This window comes from Conger conger, chromosome 10 (genome assembly GCF_963514075.1).
Source record: "Conger conger chromosome 10, fConCon1.1, whole genome shotgun sequence".
NCBI classification, from domain to species: domain Eukaryota; kingdom Metazoa; phylum Chordata; class Actinopteri; order Anguilliformes; family Congridae; genus Conger; species Conger conger.
The window spans coordinates 31,836,686-31,858,117 of NC_083769.1; the positions used below are offsets into that span (position 1 = coordinate 31,836,686).

Here is a 21,432-nt window from a genome sequence, read left to right on the forward strand (position 1 = left end):
ACACTGCAGCGTGGCACAGAACACACTGCAGCATAGCACAGAACACACTGCAGTGTGCAGAGGACAGTGCTGTATCCACTTTGTGCTCCTACAGTACCTTTAGAGAGCTTATCCTGCAGTTGCCTGGCCTCATTCACCAGCTCGTTGCTCTTGTTTTTCAGTGTGTCGGCCAGCTGGCCAAGGTCTTTCCCTTGCACTTTCTGTGTGGGAAAAACAAACGTACATGTGTGAAAGAGTGTGTGTGCGTGTGAGAGAGAGACACAGATAATTATTCTGTGTATGGTGAATGTGTGCATGTATGTAAAGTGTGTATAGTTGCTTGTATTTGCATATATACTTGGTTTCGCGTGTGCACGTGTGAACATGAGAAAGTGAACAGCTGTGCGTTTGACAGAGTGAAGTTTGTGCTCCTATTAGGCCTGAAGCAGTGGCCTGGGACACTGACCTCCAGAGCATCCGTGGCTGTCTTGTTAGACTCACGAGCAGAAGCTTCAGCATCACGCACAGCATCGATGATGTTGGTGTAGGCTCGCGATGCATTCACTGCACGCTGAATGAAGCTATCCTGATTTGTGTCTGCAATCACACTGCATAACAAGGACACTACATGTTATCTTAATTATTTCATGACAAAAAACAAATGCATCACCAGTCCGCTGCGCTATCTTGTACAACTAATTAAAATGCACACCGTCCATACATACTGTACATACTGTAAATACATACAACTTATATAGACTATATTTATCGGCCAGATGACACCTTTGCCAACAGTTTTTACAGAGCACTAGTAATTTCCATTCATTCAGTTGAACAACTTCAGTTTAAATTTGTAGCTCAAAGGCACAGTGGCAGCAGATTCCCAGACTCAAACACACAAGCACCCATTGGCCTTGATTCATGTTTTCAACAGCATGGAAGGTTCTCTTTCAACACTATTCCCCTAAGGTTTATTCCTGCTTTCAATTATATACTTGCATACTTCTTTACCTGTCCCCAGGGTACCCACCTGGAGAGGTTCTTAGCCAGCTGATCGAGCAGGTCTGCACGCTTCTCTGCTTCCTCTACCAAAGGGATCTTGGACACCGTCGGGGAAAACTTCTGCACCTTCTCTGCCAGGGGTTTCCTGGCCCCATCAAGCTGGGCTGCCAAGTGCTCGTATTCCTATGGGGAAGGAGGATAAGGACCATCAATGTGCCATCCATCATCGATATCAAGGGAAGACTGGTAAATTAGCAGAAGGAGCAGTTTGGCGTGTGATGACTATTGTAAATTATTATCATGATTATCATTATCATTATTTTTGATAGAGTATAAGAGTATTATTTTCTAATTGTATTCTTGATTGTTCTTTGAGACACCCAGGCCTGGCGCTCTGGTGAGGGAGCTGATGGCGACTGACCTCCTTGGATTCCTGCAGCATGCTCAGCAGGTCGTAGACCTGAGAGACAGCATCATCTGCCATCTGCAGGAGATCATTCACCTCCTTCTGCTGCTTGGTCAGGTCCTCCACCTTTTGCTGAAAGAGAAATGGCAAAAAATTGCATTTACAATGAAACATTTTTTTACCCCAGAGTGGTCAGTAATGTCAGTAAATGCGTTGACCACAAACCCAATGAAGATGAAGAAACTAGCTTCAAAGGTTCCATCTCATAGCACCCATATGTAAAGAATATTCCAAAATGATGACTTATTCCAGTACCAAGTGTAGATAAGTCTCACCTTGCTCTCCTCCAGCCTCTTCATGTTCATATTGTTGGTATCGGCCGCTTGGGCCGTGTTGTTGACTGCTTCATTAAGCGCATCTCTCAGGTCCATCAGCTCAGTGTGGTACGTTCCCAGCTTTTCCTTGATATGCTGCACCTGGTCCTGGTTCACTGATAGCCTCTTGCCCAACTCTTCCTTCACCCTCTCCACCACTGGGAGAACCGGAGAGGGTGGGAGGGAGGGATGAAGAGAGTGAAAGAAAGAGAGAGAAAGCAAAAGAGAGAGAATACCAGCAGTGCATTAAAATCATTAAAATTCAAATATGAGCTGTTTCCAGGTTCATATACTCAATTTAAAACTGTCTTCTTTAAATTATTTCTTTAAATTCTTTGAGTACCACACTCCAGTCCAATTGAAAGCTTAATTATATAACAGCATGCTGCAGAAAGATAATTGGAAGGATCTGAAGGACCTGGGTAAATGGAGGTGTAGAAGCAGAGAGAACAGTAGGGTTATGGGTTACTCACATTTTTGGGCCTCAGACAGCTCTTTCTCAGCTGCTGATTTCTGGGCCTGGCAGCCTCTGAACCTCATTTCCCTCAGCATGTCCTCCACCTGGACCAGCTTCTCCAACAGGTCCTCCCGTGAAGCCTGGCTTGTCTCATTCGCGGTCCTGTTTATCTGGGACGAGATATCTGAACAAGTGCGATAGTAGTTAAATTGCGTATACAGCACATTCACAGGATATTCAACTGCAGTGTACATGGTGTATGTATGTGTATGTATGTGTACTTATGTTTCAATGAACATTTCTTTTTTTTATTCCCTCCCCCCCCACTTGGGAGGTCAACTTTATTTTTAATAATACAAAAACAAACATATATACATTGGTAATTTTGAGAGAGAGAGAGAGAGAGAGAGAGAGAGAGAGTGGAGGAAGAAAACAGTATGAAGCCTTTGAGGGGAGGGTAAAACAAAACAGACAGTTACTAAAAATAACAATAAATGAAAAAAAAGAATAATAATAAAAATAATAGTAAAGTGTGGAAAGAGTGACTTCTGTACACATATGAACACGCAGACCAACGGGCATAGATAGACAGAAAGATGAACAGACAAACAGACAGGTGGACAAGTGGGTGGTTGTTGATTGGAGCCTTGAATGGATAGTATGGAAAAAGGGAGAGAAGAGGAAAAAAGTAATAATAAAAGTAACGATGAGAAAAAAATGAAGTCAAATAAAAAGAACATGATGAATATGAATAGCACATTCTTAAATACAAAAAAAAAAAATATATATATATATACAAAAAATAAAATAAAACTAACAAATAAAAAAGCAAAACAAAAAAAAGGAACAGTAAAAGGAAAATATGCATGATTATGCATGGGTTGGATTGGGATATGGCATTGCATGGATAGTGTTTCTGGAGTATGTGAATATATGTTGGTTAGGGTGGGGTTGGGGGATTAGTCCACAGGCAAATTCAATGATTATATTAACATTTCTGTCAGGACACACCTCCAACAGTTGCCATCATGCCCTTGATGTAGTTGACCAGGTCTGTGGCTCTCCCATGAGTTCTGTTCACACTCGTCTCAAGGTCGTTTGCCTTCCGCCTCGTCAGCCGCACCTGGGTGGAATGTAAAGAATCATTTTTTAATCTCTACAATCACCCTTCAACAGTATATGATAAATGCAAAGGTTTCAAGGTTTCACAGAAGATTATTTTAAATGAATGAACTGAAATGACAAAGAAGCGAACAACAGAAAGCAGCACAAGTTGTATTCTTCTGATCATAACAGACAGAGCTGCACTGTCCTACAGTATGTACCTTTTCTTGTAATTCGTCAATGTCAGAGTTGATATTTTGGGCCTCAACTTCCAGCATGTCCGCTCTGGTTCTGCTCTCATCCAGTGTGTCGTTATAGTTGCCGATATCGTTCTGTGTTGGGGAGACACATTGGGGGTAAAATGCATTAGCCCACATACGTATGTAAGCTGTCAAAAGAGATTGGAATGATCTGCTAATGGCAGCAGGGGCATATTTGAAAAAAAGGGCATTAAGCAAATGTATATCTCCACACACACACACACACACACACACACAGTAGTGAAATGTGTTTCACATGTGAATGTGTGTGCAAAATACTGTATGTGTATTACTGTGAATGTATCAGTACTAGCAGTGTTGATGTACTATGATGTTGATAATGAACCGTCTGTTGTCAGGTGTTCTTGCGTCACGTTGTTTTACTATACAGTACGCACAGTCATGTTTGCCACAGACTCGTTGAGGCTGTTTAGCTGTGCCCAGGCGATAGAGCTGGCGTTGAGGTTGGCCAGCTGCCGCTTCACAGAGCTGAAGCTGTCGCTCATGCCGTCCAGGTCGTCCAGCAGAACGATGACACAGCTGTCACAGACTGTCATACACAATCAGTTACAACGACCCACAGCACAAATCACATGGATATTGACTTTCTATTTTATTAGTAAGAGACATCATTCTTTGTACTTCATGTTTTATAACTCACTAATGGGATCTTTGTCTTATGGGTAGTCACAACTGGAAAGTATTTTGGTTCTATATGACTGAAGTGTAGACACATTGATAGGGAATGGAATCTAAATGAAACCAGTAAGAGTTCTTGCCAGTAAATATACCAATTCTGGCCTTCATTACTCTTCATAGTTAAAAATAAATAAATAAATCCGATCAAATAGGCCCTGGTCCTTATCTTTGTTATACAGGTAGCAGTTGACCCTCTAGGAGGCCCTCTAGGGTCTTTCAGTGCACTTATCCCTGGTTATGGGTATGTACTTTTCACTTTGTTGTATGTCGCTCTGGATAAGAGCGTCTGCCAAATGCCTGTAATGTAATGTTATGTAATGTAACATTGCATGGTAAAGAATATTATGCAGGGTCAGATAACACAGAGATTCTATTTCCATAAATTGTTTGTGTTCCATATGTATACTGAACAAACAAAGAGACTGGAGTGGAGCATGTAACCCATAACAGAAGGGAGAGAAACTGCTGAAGTTTCTGAATGAACAGCCAGTGTGAGAAAGTGCTCTGGTCGCCTGGTAACTGCATGGTCTTCACTCACCATGGCACTGCATAGGCTCTGTTCCAGTCTGCACTGGGACGCTGAACTTGTGTGCACAGGTGTCACACTGCGCCCCTGTCAAGCCCCCGGAACACCTGCACTCCCCGGTCCTGGGGTCACAAAGGCCTGCCTTGCAGTCACACTCTGGGGTGGGGAACAGAGCAGCACACACATGTAGGCTTAAGAGACAGCTTCACATCTTTTTCGTCATATCTGGTTATGCAGGAGTCCAAAATCCTAAAATGACCAAGTTATTACAAGAACTGCAGTATGTTTTAATAAGAGTAAATTCTCTAGGAAGAGAGAGAATTAGACTAGGGGGAAGGCATTTATATTTTTCACATGTACTGTGTCTGAAGCTTACTTTCTCCTCCATAGAGTGGAAAATATAGATGGTACACAGCACATAAACAGATTTTAAATTGGAACATGGAAAAATACTGCTCAGCTCTATGCGTGGCCTTCGTGCAGAAGTGGATCGGCGCTCAGAAAGAGTGCTCGCTGTGTTGCGTATGTAAATAGGCTTGTGTGCCCTGCTTGCTCACTCTTGCAGCCGCTGGGGCTGTAGTCCCAGTATCCGGGAGCGCACTGACGGCAGTTGGGGCCGTTGACCCCGGGCTGGCAGGCACAGGTCCCGTTCCTGGGGTCGCAGGGCTGGACGAGGGCAGCTGCAGCATCACAGTTACAGCGCTGGCACCCTGCGCAGGTCTCGTACCCAAACGCCCCGTTCTGGGGGAACAGCACGCATAGCAGCAGCTGCGGTTAATACCAGCTCCGCCTCACACACAGCACAGCCTATGCTAAGCTACAGGCTTAGCATAGCAACTACAACTTCTATATTTCCTCTCCAATGTGGCCAATATTTTAAGAATATCCATATTTCATTACGTTTAATCTCAAACAGAGCAAGAGGATCCAGGAAGGTAAGCAAAGCATACAGACCTCACAGACATTACACTGGGCTCCGGTCACACCCAGCTTGCAGTGGCACTGTCCAGTATGAGGGTCACATGTGTCAGTGCCACACGGGGAACAGTTGCATTCTGGAAGATTTGGGAAAGGAAGGGAGCATTATAATATACAGCTACTACATATAACAGTAACATTATTTCTTGCAACTTGTTTTTTTAGTTATATAATGATCAAACTAATATATCCTATAAGTCCTCATAGGATAACTGGTAAAATAAAATAAAAATTAAAAGTGAGACAAAACAAATACTACATTATTCAATTCCAAATGAAGTGTAACAAAACCACAGCGTAACCTTCCCACAGGTGCTGAAGGGTTTTTGCTTTAGGGTGAGATGCGTGTGAGGTGGGGGTTCAGACTTACTGGTGCAGTTCTTGGCAGCCAGAGCGTCTCCGTAGAAGCCAGGTGCGCAGAGGTCGCACTGCGGGCCGGCCGTGTTGTGCATGCAGCCCTGGCACTCTCCAGTCAGTGGGTGGCAGTCACTGAACAGCATATTTGGGTCTGTGTTGTCATGACACTTGCAGGGCTGGCATGTGCTGCCAATCACCATGGGGTTGCCATAGAAACCGGGGGCGCACCTAGATTGCATGAGTGAAGGGAGGAATTGTGGGAAAGGGCTTTAAAATCCCTGTGCATTATATGATCGGGCACAAGCAGCCTCAGAATGACAGAGTAGGTAAAATCACTCGGAGACAGTACCTCTCGCAGTGGGGTCCGGCGTACCCAGGCATACACAAGCACTGCATCCTGCCAGGCTTCTCCACACAGCCCAATGCAAAACTAGCAGGCGGAAACAGCAGTATTGATTATATTTACTAAACAAATTCCTTAAATTACATTAACCACTGTCAATGCATCTCTGCTGGCAGCAAAATGGTGAACTGTTAATTAATCAGTTAATCTGTTAATGATGGCGAAGCCTTTCACTGAAATGTGACATACAAAGGTTCCTATAAATATATAAAATGCACTTTCATGTGTTGTTAATGCTACACCAACAAAAGTGTTTTTGTTGCTCTGTGAACAGCACAACCTACAGAGATACATTTCTCCAGATGCACTGAAGATGCCCTGAAAGGTTTATTTACATAAAACACAAACGGCCATATTTCTGGAAAAAATGAGAGGACCATAAATTTAGCAGGGAATTCACAAACATGAACTAAAAACATATCTACGTTGAAGCAAGGTTGGAGGTCATGTTTTATGAACTGTGGCCAGGATTCATGGTTTACGTGAACAGTAAATTCTGCTCTAAATGATTCAACATGTTTCCCCACAGTGGAGAAATGTGAGAATAAAGACTGACTTGTTGGAGGCCACCTGCAGAGGACAGGGGCAGCTGCTGCAGGAGACGGCATGCCCATCTACCGTGGAGTTACCAAGGAAACCGCCACGACACTTCTCACAGTGCTCTCCTGCCGTGTTGTGCTGGCAGTTCTGCACGTGAAGTAAAGAACAATTACCTCCAATATAACGGCTTACAACACTCCATCAGCTATGCTAAAGCCTAAAATTAGCATGGGCAGCAGTGTTGGTCTCGACTGTGCCTTAAAGTGACAGCACAGAAGGGATTTCCCCTGTGTCTCTGTAAGGAATTTTGAGAGATGGACACAATTTGAGGGAGAATAAATCAAAGATCATTAATCATGAACAAATGTAAGCACACCCCTTAAAGGTTAAACCCTGCAGCTGGTCTGCTATCCCTAGACACAAACACCTACATGCCGCTGATGCAATATCTGGTAATAATTCCTCTAGAGAATTTATTTTTGATTAAAACAGCCTTTCCATAACTTGTCTTATATGTTTTTGTGTCAAACACAATTAACTCACCACACAAACGCCTGTTCCATCCAGACATAGGTCAGAGTGGCCGTGACAACTGCAGGGGACGCATTTCCCCAGGAACAGCCCCTTGGTGTCTCTGTAGAAACCTGGAGCACATTGCTGCAGGGGAAAATACTGAGGTTACCACAGGGGGTCAATCTTAAGCACGCAAAATGCACACAAGCAATTTCTATTCATGTGCTGGAGACATTTTCACAAATATTTCACAAATACATCTGCTCTATTGCTCAAATTAAGCCTGTAAGAGGCTTACACTTATAGCCAACCCAGCACCAGAGGTATGGAACAGAAACATGAGCAGTTGAGCAGAACAGAAACAGGAGCAGTTGAGCAGAACAGAAACAGGAGCAGTTGAGCAGAACAGAAACAGGAGCAGTTGAGCAGAACAGAAACAGGAGCAGTTGAGCAGAACAGGAACAGGCCAGTTGAGCAGAACAGAAACAGGAGCAGTTGAGCAGGACAGAAACAGGAGCAGTTGAGCAGGACAGAAACAGGAGCAGTTGAGCAGAACAGAAACAGCAGCAGTTGAGCAGAACAGAAACAGGAGCAGTTGAGCAGAACAGGAGCAGGTGACCAGGTGTAAGAGTGGCCATAGAGCAGGACAGTATGGGCCGAGCTCTGTATCAGTGCGGCCTGCAGTACCTGGCAGGAGTCGCCCTGGTAGTTGGCGGGGCAGAAGCAGAGCTCCACGTTGCTGGTGCGCTGTCCTGAGGACGCGCTGTCGGCACCCTCCAGCACCGCTCCGCGCAGCGACACCCCCATGGCGGACTGGGAGTGCAGGGCCCGGATCTGCAGGGACTCCAGCCCCACCAGCACCATCATCAGCTCCTCCCGAGACACCACGTTACCGGTCTGTGCGTGCCGGAAGCTTCCCTGTGGGACAGAGGGAATGTGTACAGTGCATGTGGGGAGCACATGCTACGTGGGCTACTGAGCGCACACACACACCTATACAACTCACATTACAGCCCAAAGGGCCGGAAAGACACATTTATTTTTACAAATGTACACAGGAAAACAGTAGGTCTCAATATAGGTGTTCAAAACATCCCTTAGTTTTTCTTCATAATACACAGTTGTTCAACAGCTACAGAGATATTTTTATAGCATGAAGACATTGGCTACTGATATAAAAGCTTTGACGCTGTGTTAACAACACTTCTACACTCCAGTGGAGAGTTTTCTTGAAAAATGCTTTTGTGTTCACAGATTTTTTTCAATGCTTGAGCAAACTTGGCCACTTTAAAAGAAAAAGGAATGGAAAAAGGAACACAAATAAATCATAAATGTTACCTCCACCAGGTGAACTATCCCCTCATGGGGGATTCCAGGAGGTGAATATTCTCTCTCCAGGTAGACTAGCGTCATCTGGTTACCCTGAATGCACAATGACACACATCAGGGTGATCACTCTGTAGTACACCAAAACAGGCTACTTGCTGCAGTAATTATCACATACTAAAAACATTCATTCAGTAAGCATAGCTGTAGTTATTTATACCTAAAAATAGGTATTTAAAAGCTGGGATTTAATAACCTTATTCTGAAATTGTTCCATTTTTAGCCCGAGACTTTAACTCAAGCGTCCCTTTATAATGCTTGTCCTTTCAGTTTCACTGTAATTTATGGTTATGTTTCCTTGTCCCAATTGCTCTACAGTCCTTTGAAGTAGCCCCTTGGGGTATTTAATTTTTATTTAAGGTCACTGAAACCTTAATAAAAATATGACCGACCATCATTTTAAAAGCAAGAACAAACTACACATCCTGCGCTATAATGTGACTCTTTTGGTGAGTGTCATATGGAGTACCTTCAGAATGACGTCAGGCCGGGAGGCCTCAGCTGGCAGGGCCAGCACATCGCCCCTCATTGCCTGGGACTGCAGGTGATACCGCAGATATCCTCCATACGACGACACCTGGAGAGACAGGCACCTGCACGCTCATATCACAAGCTACCCAGCATCACTCATCAACTGCCTCAAGAATTTTTCCAGTGAAAGAAAAAAATGTCTCAAAGTAAAATCTTATCTCACTGCGCAATCACCTCTCCCCTCCCCCCCTTCCACTCCGCTCCCCCAACGCGCTTCTATCTGATGGGGCTTATCTGCCTCTCCGCCCCCGGCACCACTGAGTCTGAGCACCGGCACACTAAACCCTTCCCCACGAGGGCGAGAAGGTGCTGTGGTGGCGGGGGGTACATTCATAGCAGAGGGCAGTACATTTGATGGCAGGGAATGATTGCTAGGGGGTGGTGTTGTGTGCGGGTACAGGCGCAGAGCCGCAGGGTGTGCTTGCCTTGTCTCCCAGGTAGCTGCGGGGAGCGTGCCAGTGCAGGTCCTGATACACATCGGGCACGTCGCCCAAGTCGGCCTCCACCAGGCCCTGGTCCAGATCTGTGGAGACCGGAACCTCCTGCCGATCCCCGCCCAGCAGAACCCAGCCTTTCATGTCCACGAGCTGGGAGGTTAACAGGGGAACATTTAAGTGCAATGCTATATAGTATTTATTGGGCTTCACAGACACATATTAAGTTTAGTCCTGGGCTAACTGTTCTTTTTTGCATGGAGAATCTCTAGTCAAGGATTAGGCTTAATCTACTCAGGGACCACTTTATTAGGTAGACCTGTACATAGGTTGTTAAAGCAAATATTTAATCAGCCAATCATGTGTTTGCAGAGAATAATGCGAAACAAAAACAAAAAACATCCAATGGGCAGCAATCCTGTATGCAGAAACATTTCTAATGAGAGAGGTCAGAGGAGAAAGGCCAGACTGGTCAAAGCTGACAGAAGGTGACAGAAACGCAAATAACAACACATCAGACCTCTAAGTGGAGAGACTACAGCAGCAGAAGGCTTAAGCACCTAATAAAGTGCTCAGTGAGTGTGTGTAGCTGGTGTAGCGCACGTTAGCGGAGCGTACCTCCGTGCGGCGTGTCTCAGAGCTGCGGCAGCGGTCCGTGGCTCCGAAGCAGAAGCAGCTGGTGCAGCCCTTGGGGTTGGTGGGGTCCAGGTGGAACCTTCCCACCCGACACTGGTCACAGCGCGCTCCCTCCACGTTTTCCTGACGGAGAGAGACAGGACAGCATAGACTGGGGCCGAGGGGAGAGGCCGCGCGGCGGGGCGCCGGTCTGGGCCAGACTCTGAACGACACTTCTATCCTCAGAAAGAGACTAAATAACATGATGGCAGCGGTTGGCAGTTGAATAGACAGTGGTGCAGAAGAGGCCCACCTTGCAGAGGCACTGCCCTGAGACAGCGTCACACACATCGCTCTCCGTGCCGGCTTCATGGCAGTCACACTGCCTGCAGTTTGGGTAACCGTAGAAACCGGGGGCGCAGCGATCACACTGACGACCAATGATGTTGTTCTTGCATCTGAAAAAAAGGTGAGGATGCAACGATTAAATAATAGAAGCAGATATAAGTAGACGAAGGGGCATTCGCTTCTCTGTGATGTCTTGCAACCATTTAATTGGAAATGATTAGATGGTTCATTCGACTAATTGACTCTAAGCTGGTGTCTATACATGCCTGCCAGGGATAAGTAAGTGTGTGTGTGTGTTATGCATGTGAATCAGTGCCAGATGTTACGCTGCCGGCCGTTAAACCTCCAGCAATGTTTCTGATTGAATCTTTACAAACTTGTCTTGTCTAGACAAATTCTTAGCACAGATTTGGAATGTAATCCAGGAATGTGGCACCTCGTGGCTGAATTTCTCCAGGCAGAGTCAACACAAGGGGGGACTAGAGCCTGTCCTTTTCCATTCCCTCAGCTTCCCACACCCACACCCCCAGCCCCCAACCCCCACCCCAGCCTCACTCCAACCCCCACCCCAGCCCCACCCCAACCCCCACCCCAGCCCCAGCCCCACCCCAGTCCCACCCCCAACTCCTGTCATCGGCACTCACCACTACTCACTCTCGCCAGCCCTTTCTCGATTCGGCTTTATCAAGTGCTAAAAATAGGGCTCCCGTGTTGCTGACAAACTCGGGAAACTGATTGTCTATCCTGGCGTGCTTCGGGAGCTGAATCGAGCAGACAGGTTCCCAGCCCTGTGGTCTTATTCCTGGCTGTGTTTGTAATCAGAGCGAGAGAAGCTGACTCAGCCAACTCCCACAGAGAGACAGGACACGACGGAATGGCTGGAAAATGCAGTGGCCTTCCATTTAGAGGAGAGCCGGTGATAGTGTCATAAGGGTCACAGCTGGCTGTTTTTAGAAGAATTCCTGGGAGATAGGTCATGGGAAAAAGGTACTGGGAAACTGTTTGTCATTGCCGATTAGCTGGTTGACTCATGGTTTTAAGTTTATGGAGAACTGTTATAAAGAATGTTATAAAAAATGTTTTAAAGCTGTGATACAGCAATAACTGTCATTTTGAATCCTTGTTATGAAGTTATCATAGATAATGGAGCTAAATTGCATGAACTCATCTCCAGGATTACTGCTACATTGGGTGGACATTAGTGTTCATTGACATGCCCAGCTTATGAGTTTGCTGAGGGCTTTATATTCACCGTAAACACAGGTTGTATACAGCTTCACTGAGCTTACCTGCACTGTCCACTGTCAGTGTCACAGCTGACATCCACAGAAAGGATTCCAGGCCGGGAGCAGTTGCAGACCTCACAACCCACCAGCGGGTGGCAGCCAAACGTCTGCGGTTCACAGGTCACACACTCCGGACGCAGCGTGCGCGGAGGACAGATACACTCCCCTGTGACCTGCTCACACAGCCGTGTGCCACAGCTACACGCTAAGAGGAAGGAACACTCAGTTACACACACATACACAAACAGCCACTCTCCCCCCTGGGTAACGCTCCTCCTACAAACACACACGCACACACACACTCTCCCCTGGGTAACACTCATACACACACACACACACACACACACACACACACACATTCTCCCCTGGGTAACACTCATCCACACACATACACACACACACACACACACACACACTCTCCCCTGGGTAACACTCATACACACACACACGGACACACATACTCTCCTCTGGGTAACACTCATACACACACACACACACACACACACACTCTCCCCTGGGTAACTCACACACACACGCACACACACACACACACTCTCCCCTGGGTAACTCACACACACACGCACACACTCTTCCCTGGGTAACTCACACACACACGCACACACACACACACACACACACACTCTCCCCTGGGTAACACTCATACACACACACACACACACACACACACACACACACTCTCCCCTGGGTAACACTCATACACACACACACACACACACACACTCTCCCCTGGGTAACACTCATACACACACATACACACACACACACACACACACACACACTCTCCCCTGGGTAACACTCATACACACACACGCACACACACACACACTGGGTAACACTCATACACACACATACACACACACACACACACACACACACACACTCTCCCCTGGGTAACACTCATACACACACACACACACACACACACACACTGGGTAACTCACGCACACACACACACACACACACACACACACTGGGTAACACTCATACACACACAGGCACACACACACACACACACACACTGGGTAACTCACGCCTGCAGTTGGGGAAGCCCCAGTATCCTGTGGCACACTGGGAGCAGTCCCTCCCGATGACGTTGGGCAGACACTGGCACTGCCCGCCGAAGGGCTGGCAGGTGTCGCTCTCCGCCCCCGCCTCGTGGCAGCCGCACGGCAGAGCGCCGTTGTTGAAGAAGGCGGAGAGAGACACGGCCGAGGACCGGCAGAAGGGCGAGGAGGACGTCGGGCTGCCAGGCAGGAAGGGCACAGGGACAGAGCAGAGGAGACACATTACAATCACTGTACAGAAGTACAGAAATTCTGCACAAACATTCGCACACTTGTTTTGCCGTCATTGTGTCTCTGCAGTCCGGAGAGCGAGAGACCAAATGAAACTCTTAATGTGGAGTGCACAGCTCTTTGGTCATTAGTGCAGACACCATTAGTAACGTACCATTGGCTTACTAATATCCTGAAAACTCACTTGATGTAAAAGCTGTTTTGGCCACAGTTGCTGATGAAGTCGTAGGATTTGTCAAGAGGCTCTTCGTTCAGGTGGCTGGAGCTATAGCTGCCCTCTGGGACCACCAGAATGTAATCCTGGCACAAGAACATGCAACACTTATAACAAGTTCTCACAACCTTAATAAAACAGCACATAAATAGCACAGGGTATTTCACATTTCTGTAAATAATCATAATGTTGTGACTGAAATGTCAACTGTGGTTCACGTCCAGCCATCGCTGTATGCGGATGAAAGCAGACAGTAAAACCCTGTGTATTCAGTAAATGACAGTAAAGATAATGAGTCGTACAATAAGTCATTAGTGGCTCCAGTGAGAACCTACCAGCCACAGCGTCTTGCCATCGGGGACTTGGACAGTCAACACCACCTCGTTGTCCGTCACGTCCAGGATGATCTTGTCCTCTGACTTCAGCAGACTGCGGCAGCCGTAGCCATGGGGGCAGAAGGTGGCGTTGGCGATGCCTGGCATGGGGATAAGCAGCACACTGATTATTCCCCACTTTGCTGATAGTTATTCTGTGTCCACAAGCAGTACTTCAGTAATGTTTTTTTACAGAATGTAAACATTCTAATACCTATATATTTTTGTATTTGCGTTTTACTGAAACCTACTTTGTGCATATTAAAGTGGTTTCATTTCAGATAATAAAACAGTAGAAATCCTACAACCACTTACCACTAACACAGTACAACACATCACCATTCTGCACTTATTACTTTCCTCAGAAAAGCACAAACATCATATACTGAAATGTCCATGTCACTACATTTGCTCCTGTGTGTGGAAGCAAGAGAGCAGGGCTCACCCTGCCAAATGCGGCCCCCATTGAGGAAGACCTGCACAGTGAAGGTGGGGTGCAGGGGCTGATGGTAGTGCAGGATGAAGACATAGCCGCCCAGACTCTGTACCCTCGTCGAATACACCACTGCGTTCTGTACCAGGGACACAAGACAGGGACTTTGGTTTTAGTAGCTCATTCCTGATGAAAACTTCCTAAATCCACAGAGAGATATCCAGTGAGAATATTTGCCAGTAAAAAACGATTGTTGTGTCTGTAACAGTTTTTTTTATTTGCTTGTTTGTATGAGTCTAAACGAAGATGAGGGAGTTATGACTGTAAAGAGACGACAATATGCTTCTGAACTGGCTGATAAGGGATTTAGATAAAAGAGGTCTAACCACTAAAGGGAAGACTGAGTGAGCGTGTGTGAGGTGCTGACCTGTGAGTGGTCACTAAAGGGACGACTGAGTGAAGGCGTGTGAGGTGCTGACCTGTGAGTGGTCACTAAAGGGAAGACTGAGTGAGTGTGTGTGAGGTGCTGACCTGTGAGTGGTCACTAAAGGGAAGACTGAGTAAGCGTGTGTGAGGTGCTGACCTGTGAGTGGTCACTAAAGGGACGACTGAGTGAAGGTGTGTGAGGTGCTGACCTGTGAGTGGTCACTAAAGGGAAGACTGAGTGAAGGCGTGTGAGGTGCTGACCTGTGAGTGGTCACTAAAGGGACGACTGAGTGAAGGCGTGTGAGGTGCTGACCTGTGAGTGATCGAGGCGGACGTGGTCTGCGTTATCCGCGGCAGTGGGGGGGCGGTCACCAGCCGCCCAGTGGGGGGCGTCTGCGGGCAGGGACTGTGAGTCAGGCGGGAGGGCCACAGCTGGGTCCTGCACCTGAGACGCCTGGCCCTCTTTAAGCACCAGAGACTGGGAGGGGGTCTGGAAACGGGACGGGATGCAGGCAGCACTGGGGGGGAGGAAGATCAGACGCACCAAATTGAAATGTGTGATGCATATGTCTTTCTGCAATAGGGCATCCAGATTTTGGCTACCTAATAGGACAGATATTAGTTACCATTCGTTTTTGTTAGTCTGCCATTTTGATTTTGCAATGGGTATTTTGAGTATTTGAGCCCTACCTGTCAGGGGCAAAGGTGCCGTGCGTGCTGATGCAATGCATTTTGGGCTTCAGGTACTCCATGGTGAACTGCTCATGTGGGATCAGGTACACCTTGTACTGTTAAAAACAAATTAAACACACAGTTGAGAGTATGTGGATGGAATTACCATCATAATTCATATAATAAGTGCTAAAACGGAAACGTGGGAATGGAAACCATAATATTAACAAAATGGCAGGAGGCCTTTGGAAAAAACTTTCAGTTCACAGAATGAAAATTGAAAATAAAAAATGGATGGAGTTTGGTTGGACACACTAAGCAGACAGCCCTGACTAAATGGTGAATAGCTGTGCATGTCTGACCATGTTGTGTCCGAAAAGGAATTAGTGGAATTTGTGATCCTCTCACCAGGAAGAAACTGGCTCTGTCTGCGAGGAACTGCACATCGATGTCAGTGGACAAAGTGAAGATGGCCACACGGCTCTTGTCATCCACACTGACCCCTCGACACAGGAAACTGCACACAGGAGAGAGGCACAGAACTCAGGGCTACGGCCAAAATGACAACATTCCTGGAAAGTTTGCTTGAAGCGCATCCATTAAAAATATGTCACATATCAATTTATAGATTGGCATAGTAATCCTATGCCTTTGGTTGCGTTCACACGCACAAACACACCTGTACTTGCAGTGCAGCAGCGTGAGGTACTCCTGGTGTGTGCGTCCGCCCGGTGTGTTCACAAACACGGTGAGAGTCTGTGGAGCTTGGTCTTCACTGGAGTACTCCACCAGCACCACGTACTTCCCTGGCCGCGGCACTGCAGCTCGCAGCTGCACGTTAATCTGGGAGGCCAGGATACAGAGCACTCACATGAGCTAACATAAATATCATCATTTCACACACACACATTGAAAAATTCTTAATTAAAACTGAGATATTTCTATAAGTAACTGGATGAGTCCAAGCAGGACCATAAGTATGCTGTCAGAGTGCATTTATTGACGTAACACTGAGTATTTTACTGTGCACATCAGGTCATGTACAAGTTTTCACATGCTCTCCTCCCCGGCAAAGGTCCTGTTATTTTTTACATGCCGGAGGTAAAGTATTCCCCCAAGCTATAATTTTCTTGTCAAACCCCCATTGGCCCCCTAACACACACACACACACACACACACACACACACACACATTGTACACACCTGCATACACACATACATGCTCACCTACACACACACACACACACACACACACATGCTCACCTACACACACACACATATTGTACACACCTGCATACACACACACATGCTCACCTACACACAGACACATATTGTACACACCTGCATACACATGCTCACCTACACACACACACACATTGTACACACCTGCATACACACACACATGCTCACCTACACACACACACACACACACACACACACATGCTCACCTACACACACACACATATTGTACACACCTGCATACACACACACATGCTCACCTACACACAGACACATATTGTACACACCTGCATACACATGCTCACCTACACACACACACACATTGTACACACCTGCATACACACACACATGCTCACCTACACACACACACACATTGTACACACCTGCAAACACATGCTCACCTACACACACACACACACACACACATTGTACACACCTGCATACACACACACATGCTCACCTACACACACACATATTGTACACACCTGCATACACACACACATGCTCACCTACACACAGACAAAAGAACACATGCATTCACCCACAAGCACCCACCCCCACACATACACACACTCATACTGTGGACCCACACATACAGGGACATACAGACACACAGAGACACACACACACACACACAAACACTCATACTGTACACACACGAACACTCATTACATTACATTACATTATTGGCATTTGGCAGACGATCTTATCCAGAGCAACATACAGTTGATTAGACTAAGCAGGAGACAATCCTCCCCTGGAGCAATGCAGGGTTAAGGGCCTTGCTCAAGGGCCCAACGGCTGTGCGGATCTTATTGTGGCTACACCGGGATTAGAACCACCGACCTTGCGTGTCCCAGTCATGTACCTTAACCACTACGCTACAGGCCGCCACTCATGCTGTACACACACACACACACACACACACACACACACACACACACACACACACACACACACACACACACACACACACACACACACACACACACACACACACACACACACTGCATTGTGACGCTCACATCACTTCCGCTGCAGATGGCCATGGGAGGGTGTCGGGCCGTGATCTTTTCGCTCTGGCAGGGGCGTGGAAGGTGGTTATCGAATCTGCAGCTGGCATCATTTCCCGAAATGGAGGGGAAGTCATCCAAGGTAAGGTACTTGTAGAGGAGGCAGCTACAAAGACAGACGGGACAGGAAATACAGCTTTTTTTCAGCTTTCTGGATTATTTTTGTATCAGCACACTAAATCAATGTGCACATCACACTTTCCAGGGATTAAGGCCACTGTTATTTTTCATCTGAAATCTCCTTTGAGCTCACTCACCTCTGGCTGGAGTCCTGTGAGGGGCTGTAGGTGCAGGCCTCTGTTACTTTGATCTGCAGAATGGGGGCTTCGTAGTACGCACTGGGCAGCAGCACCAGGTAGTCCTACAGGAAAAGCATTGTATACAGTAAGCCAGACACCTTGTAACCCTGTATTAGGCTCATTTTTACAGGATACTGGCAACATGAATTGGAAGGTCCTTTTAGATCTGTATTGGCAGTCAAAACAATCTGAGCTATTCAGCCCCCCCTCTTGCTCTCACCAGGAGAATCCCCTCTGCCTCTATGACCACTGTCCACGTGCCGGGATTCAGAACAAAGGGCTCCACAAAGTTGTTCTGGGGAACATTGACGAAGGTGGGTTCAGAACTTGGGGCGAAGACGATCTGCTTGGACTGATCTGAGCCTAATGAGAGGGGGGAAAGAGAGGGTGCTTAGCATTAGTAAAGACATTACACACCTGTATGAGTCACATACAGTTTGAAGTTAGTGTGATCCTCACGGACAAAGAAACACACTAATAAATGAATGAGGAGAATGATGGTGTTCAGGCTTTACGTAATAAATGTATTTAATGGATTTCCATCTAACGTTAAAAATAAATAATATAACCTCTCAATGAAGAAGAGAGCAATGTCTAAAATAAGTACACTAACAAATCGGGTTATCCTGCTTGATATGAAACGGTGAGGCAGCAGAAGACCGTGTGATGGGATGGGACTTCATGATGAACGTACCTTGCCTACCAGACTGATAGGCTGTGATTTTACCGGAGGAGACGGCGGCTCCTGTATTTACATATCTGAGGATGAAGCGGCTGAGATAGAGCTCCGCCTCACTCACGTGCACCAGCACTTTCACTGTGTTCTGGAAAGAGGGAGGGGGGTACAGTGGAGACAGGGTCTGGGTCAAAGACCGTATGCCTCTTTGGAGGAGTGAAGTGGAGGAAGGCGGGGAAGGAATTTGGGGTAACACCCTGAGAGAGAGCGTCACAGAAACCCTGCTGCCCTGCTGCGCCTTCATGCCACCTCAGTGGGGCCCTGCGAAACCAAAAAAGCCCCAAACAGAAGAGCCAGGGCAAGCTGCTAAGGGCCGCAGCAAGAGTTAATGCAGAGCGGGGGGAGAGAGGAGGCCGGGCTGGGGGGGACCCTTCACTTACAGTTGCTGCATAAAATGCTCTTCCCATCCTCCAGGACTGACACCCGGCCCCGGACGTCCGCGGAGCCGCGATTGACGTAGCGCAACACTACGTGAAACAGGTCCGGGGAGCTCAGCGAAACCGCCACCACCACCTTGGGCTGGGAATGGACGGGGCCGTGGAGGGACGTCCCGGGGAACAGGGAGGAGACGGGGGAGGACAAACGGAACGTAGGAAAGAAGACAAAGCAAGCCGCGCCTTATTACCACCACCACTAATGAAGCAGCAGCCAATGAGTGCTCCTCAACCAACACCCTCCAAAATCCGACTTTTATCCCCTCAATCAAGCCAAAGCAAGCTGCCTACTCAGCCACACTCTGGGCATGGGGCAAGCACAGCAAAGCACACATCGCATTGGAAAAACAAGGGACAGATTTATGGACATGCACAGAGGCAACTGGGCAACAGTAACATCTTGCAAATCCTATTTTTATTTTTACTACAGAAAAAAGTATTTGCAAGTATTTGTACACAACGGTGGTTTAATTAAATTATGCAGGATGTGTACAGTAAATCATTACAAAGTAAGATAATATGTAAGAATATTACAATTACATATTTGAACCCTGTAATGAAATTGAAATTGAGATATATTTGTTTAATAATACTTTTTTTATTGTTATCCAAAACACTTACCTGGATAGGAGACATCTGTGCATAACCTCTCCAGCTGAAACCCTCAAATTCGAGGGGGTTGTACCCGAAACGGACTGGCCGACCATCTAGCACGGTCCCATCCTCTATCTCAAACTTCAGATGGTGCAGGTCTGGGAAGTAATGGTCTGGTTTTGGCCTATTGAAAATGAACACAGAGGCTCAATACTGGTAATGGCACTTCTTCTGAAATATTGCTGCCAGTTGCTGCTAATTAATTAGGTTGACAGACTGAGTGCTGTTGGACTCATCGTAGCAGTGTGAAATTACTCAGTGAATGACTCACTGGTTGCACTTTGGCCCTTCAACATTTGGACGGCACTGGCATCGCCCGTTCCTCTCCCCACACAACAGACCAGCAGATCCCCCGATGTCACACTGACAGCCTGGACAGGAGGGAAGGACACACACACACACACACACACACAAACACACACACACACAGTCAAACCATCAGCTTCCACTTATTCAACGACCACAGCAATAACTCTGCTTAAGATCAGATTTGCTCCAGGTTCTCTCCCTCACCCTGGCACCCAAAGTAGTTTTCCCCCTGCAGGTTGAAGTAGCCGTCTTTGCATACAGAGCATGTGCCACTGCATACATTGGGTTTGCAGTAACACTGCCCGCTACTCTGTGAGAGAGAAACAAGAGGGATATGTAGCCATTAGTATCCTGACTACACTGGTTACTTACGACAACACAGGAATTTTCACTTTATCTATACTTGTAAGCTGCCAATAGACCAAAACTGTACCCTACAGAGACTTCCATCACTGGTCTGATGACCTAATCCATATTAATGCCGATACCTTGCTCCTTCAGTTCAGTAGTGTAACTCCACTCACCTGAGCACACTCTGCCACATTGCTCAGGGTCCCTGGTGTGTTGCACTCGCAGTCTGAGGAAGAGTGATCAAACTCAGTAACACAGTAATATGCATGGTTCATTTCTTTCTAATCATGTGATTATAATCCTATATTAAAGATGCAGTGAGAAACTTTCAGAAAGCCAATAAGGAGACAGGGACAGTGACATTCGCACAGTATCCCAATTCACTTTGTACAGGCACAGGTACAACTGCAGCTTTGTTATTCAGATTCACAGAAATGCATACGATGTTTGTTGCATTGAAAAGAGTGTGAACGGGGATGAGATAACAACAGGTCTTACTGGAGCATCCCTGCGGAGTGTCCGGAGAAAGATTCCAGAAAAGGGCTTTGCATTTATCGCAGGCAATGCCCTCAACATAGGGCCGGCACTCACAGCTGCCCTGTCAGAGAGAGGAAAGTGAAAGTCATCAGTGACCAATCAGAAGCCATGGGCAGGCACTCAATCTCACAATCCACCCACACATCCATCCTCAGTTAAAGCTGGGAC

The 21,432-nt window shown here is 46.8% G+C and overlaps 1 protein-coding gene across 2 annotated transcripts in view; it reads right to left on the reverse strand.

Moving 5' to 3' along the window:
• Positions 1-21,432, reverse strand: part of lama5 (laminin, alpha 5) — a 66,917-nt gene that overhangs the window by 11,996 nt on the left and 33,489 nt on the right. The window contains exons 18-57 of one of the 2 annotated variants that reach the window (XM_061258017.1): positions 21,226-21,325; positions 20,901-20,953; positions 20,581-20,686; positions 20,339-20,438; positions 20,035-20,191; positions 18,938-19,067; positions 18,464-18,606; positions 18,202-18,305; positions 17,897-18,050; positions 16,313-16,476; positions 16,042-16,150; positions 15,652-15,749; positions 15,275-15,479; positions 14,548-14,674; positions 14,064-14,203; positions 13,699-13,814; positions 13,251-13,462; positions 12,202-12,403; positions 10,878-11,022; positions 10,568-10,708; positions 9,941-10,102; positions 9,454-9,561; positions 8,937-9,020; positions 8,286-8,516; positions 7,629-7,742; positions 7,102-7,232; positions 6,492-6,572; positions 6,156-6,370; positions 5,762-5,862; positions 5,365-5,548; positions 4,820-4,963; positions 3,981-4,132; positions 3,544-3,654; positions 3,230-3,341; positions 2,235-2,402; positions 1,723-1,919; positions 1,403-1,519; positions 1,010-1,164; positions 446-587; positions 98-200 (exon numbers count right to left, since the gene is read on the reverse strand). In XM_061258017.1, the coding sequence (XP_061114001.1) occupies positions 98-200; positions 446-587; positions 1,010-1,164; positions 1,403-1,519; positions 1,723-1,919; positions 2,235-2,402; positions 3,230-3,341; positions 3,544-3,654; positions 3,981-4,132; positions 4,820-4,963; positions 5,365-5,548; positions 5,762-5,862; positions 6,156-6,370; positions 6,492-6,572; positions 7,102-7,232; positions 7,629-7,742; positions 8,286-8,516; positions 8,937-9,020; positions 9,454-9,561; positions 9,941-10,102; positions 10,568-10,708; positions 10,878-11,022; positions 12,202-12,403; positions 13,251-13,462; positions 13,699-13,814; positions 14,064-14,203; positions 14,548-14,674; positions 15,275-15,479; positions 15,652-15,749; positions 16,042-16,150; positions 16,313-16,476; positions 17,897-18,050; positions 18,202-18,305; positions 18,464-18,606; positions 18,938-19,067; positions 20,035-20,191; positions 20,339-20,438; positions 20,581-20,686; positions 20,901-20,953; positions 21,226-21,325 (5,518 nt within the window). Of the gene's footprint in view, positions 1-97; positions 201-445; positions 588-1,009; positions 1,165-1,402; positions 1,520-1,722; positions 1,920-2,234; positions 2,403-3,229; positions 3,342-3,543; positions 3,655-3,980; positions 4,133-4,819; positions 4,964-5,364; positions 5,549-5,761; positions 5,863-6,155; positions 6,371-6,491; positions 6,573-7,101; positions 7,233-7,628; positions 7,743-8,285; positions 8,517-8,936; positions 9,021-9,453; positions 9,562-9,940; positions 10,103-10,567; positions 10,709-10,877; positions 11,023-12,201; positions 12,404-13,250; positions 13,463-13,698; positions 13,815-14,063; positions 14,204-14,547; positions 14,675-15,274; positions 15,480-15,651; positions 15,750-16,041; positions 16,151-16,312; positions 16,477-17,896; positions 18,051-18,201; positions 18,306-18,463; positions 18,607-18,937; positions 19,068-19,359; positions 19,499-20,034; positions 20,192-20,338; positions 20,439-20,580; positions 20,687-20,900; positions 20,954-21,225; positions 21,326-21,432 lie in introns of both variants that reach the window. The other variant, XM_061258016.1, reaches the window with a different exon arrangement.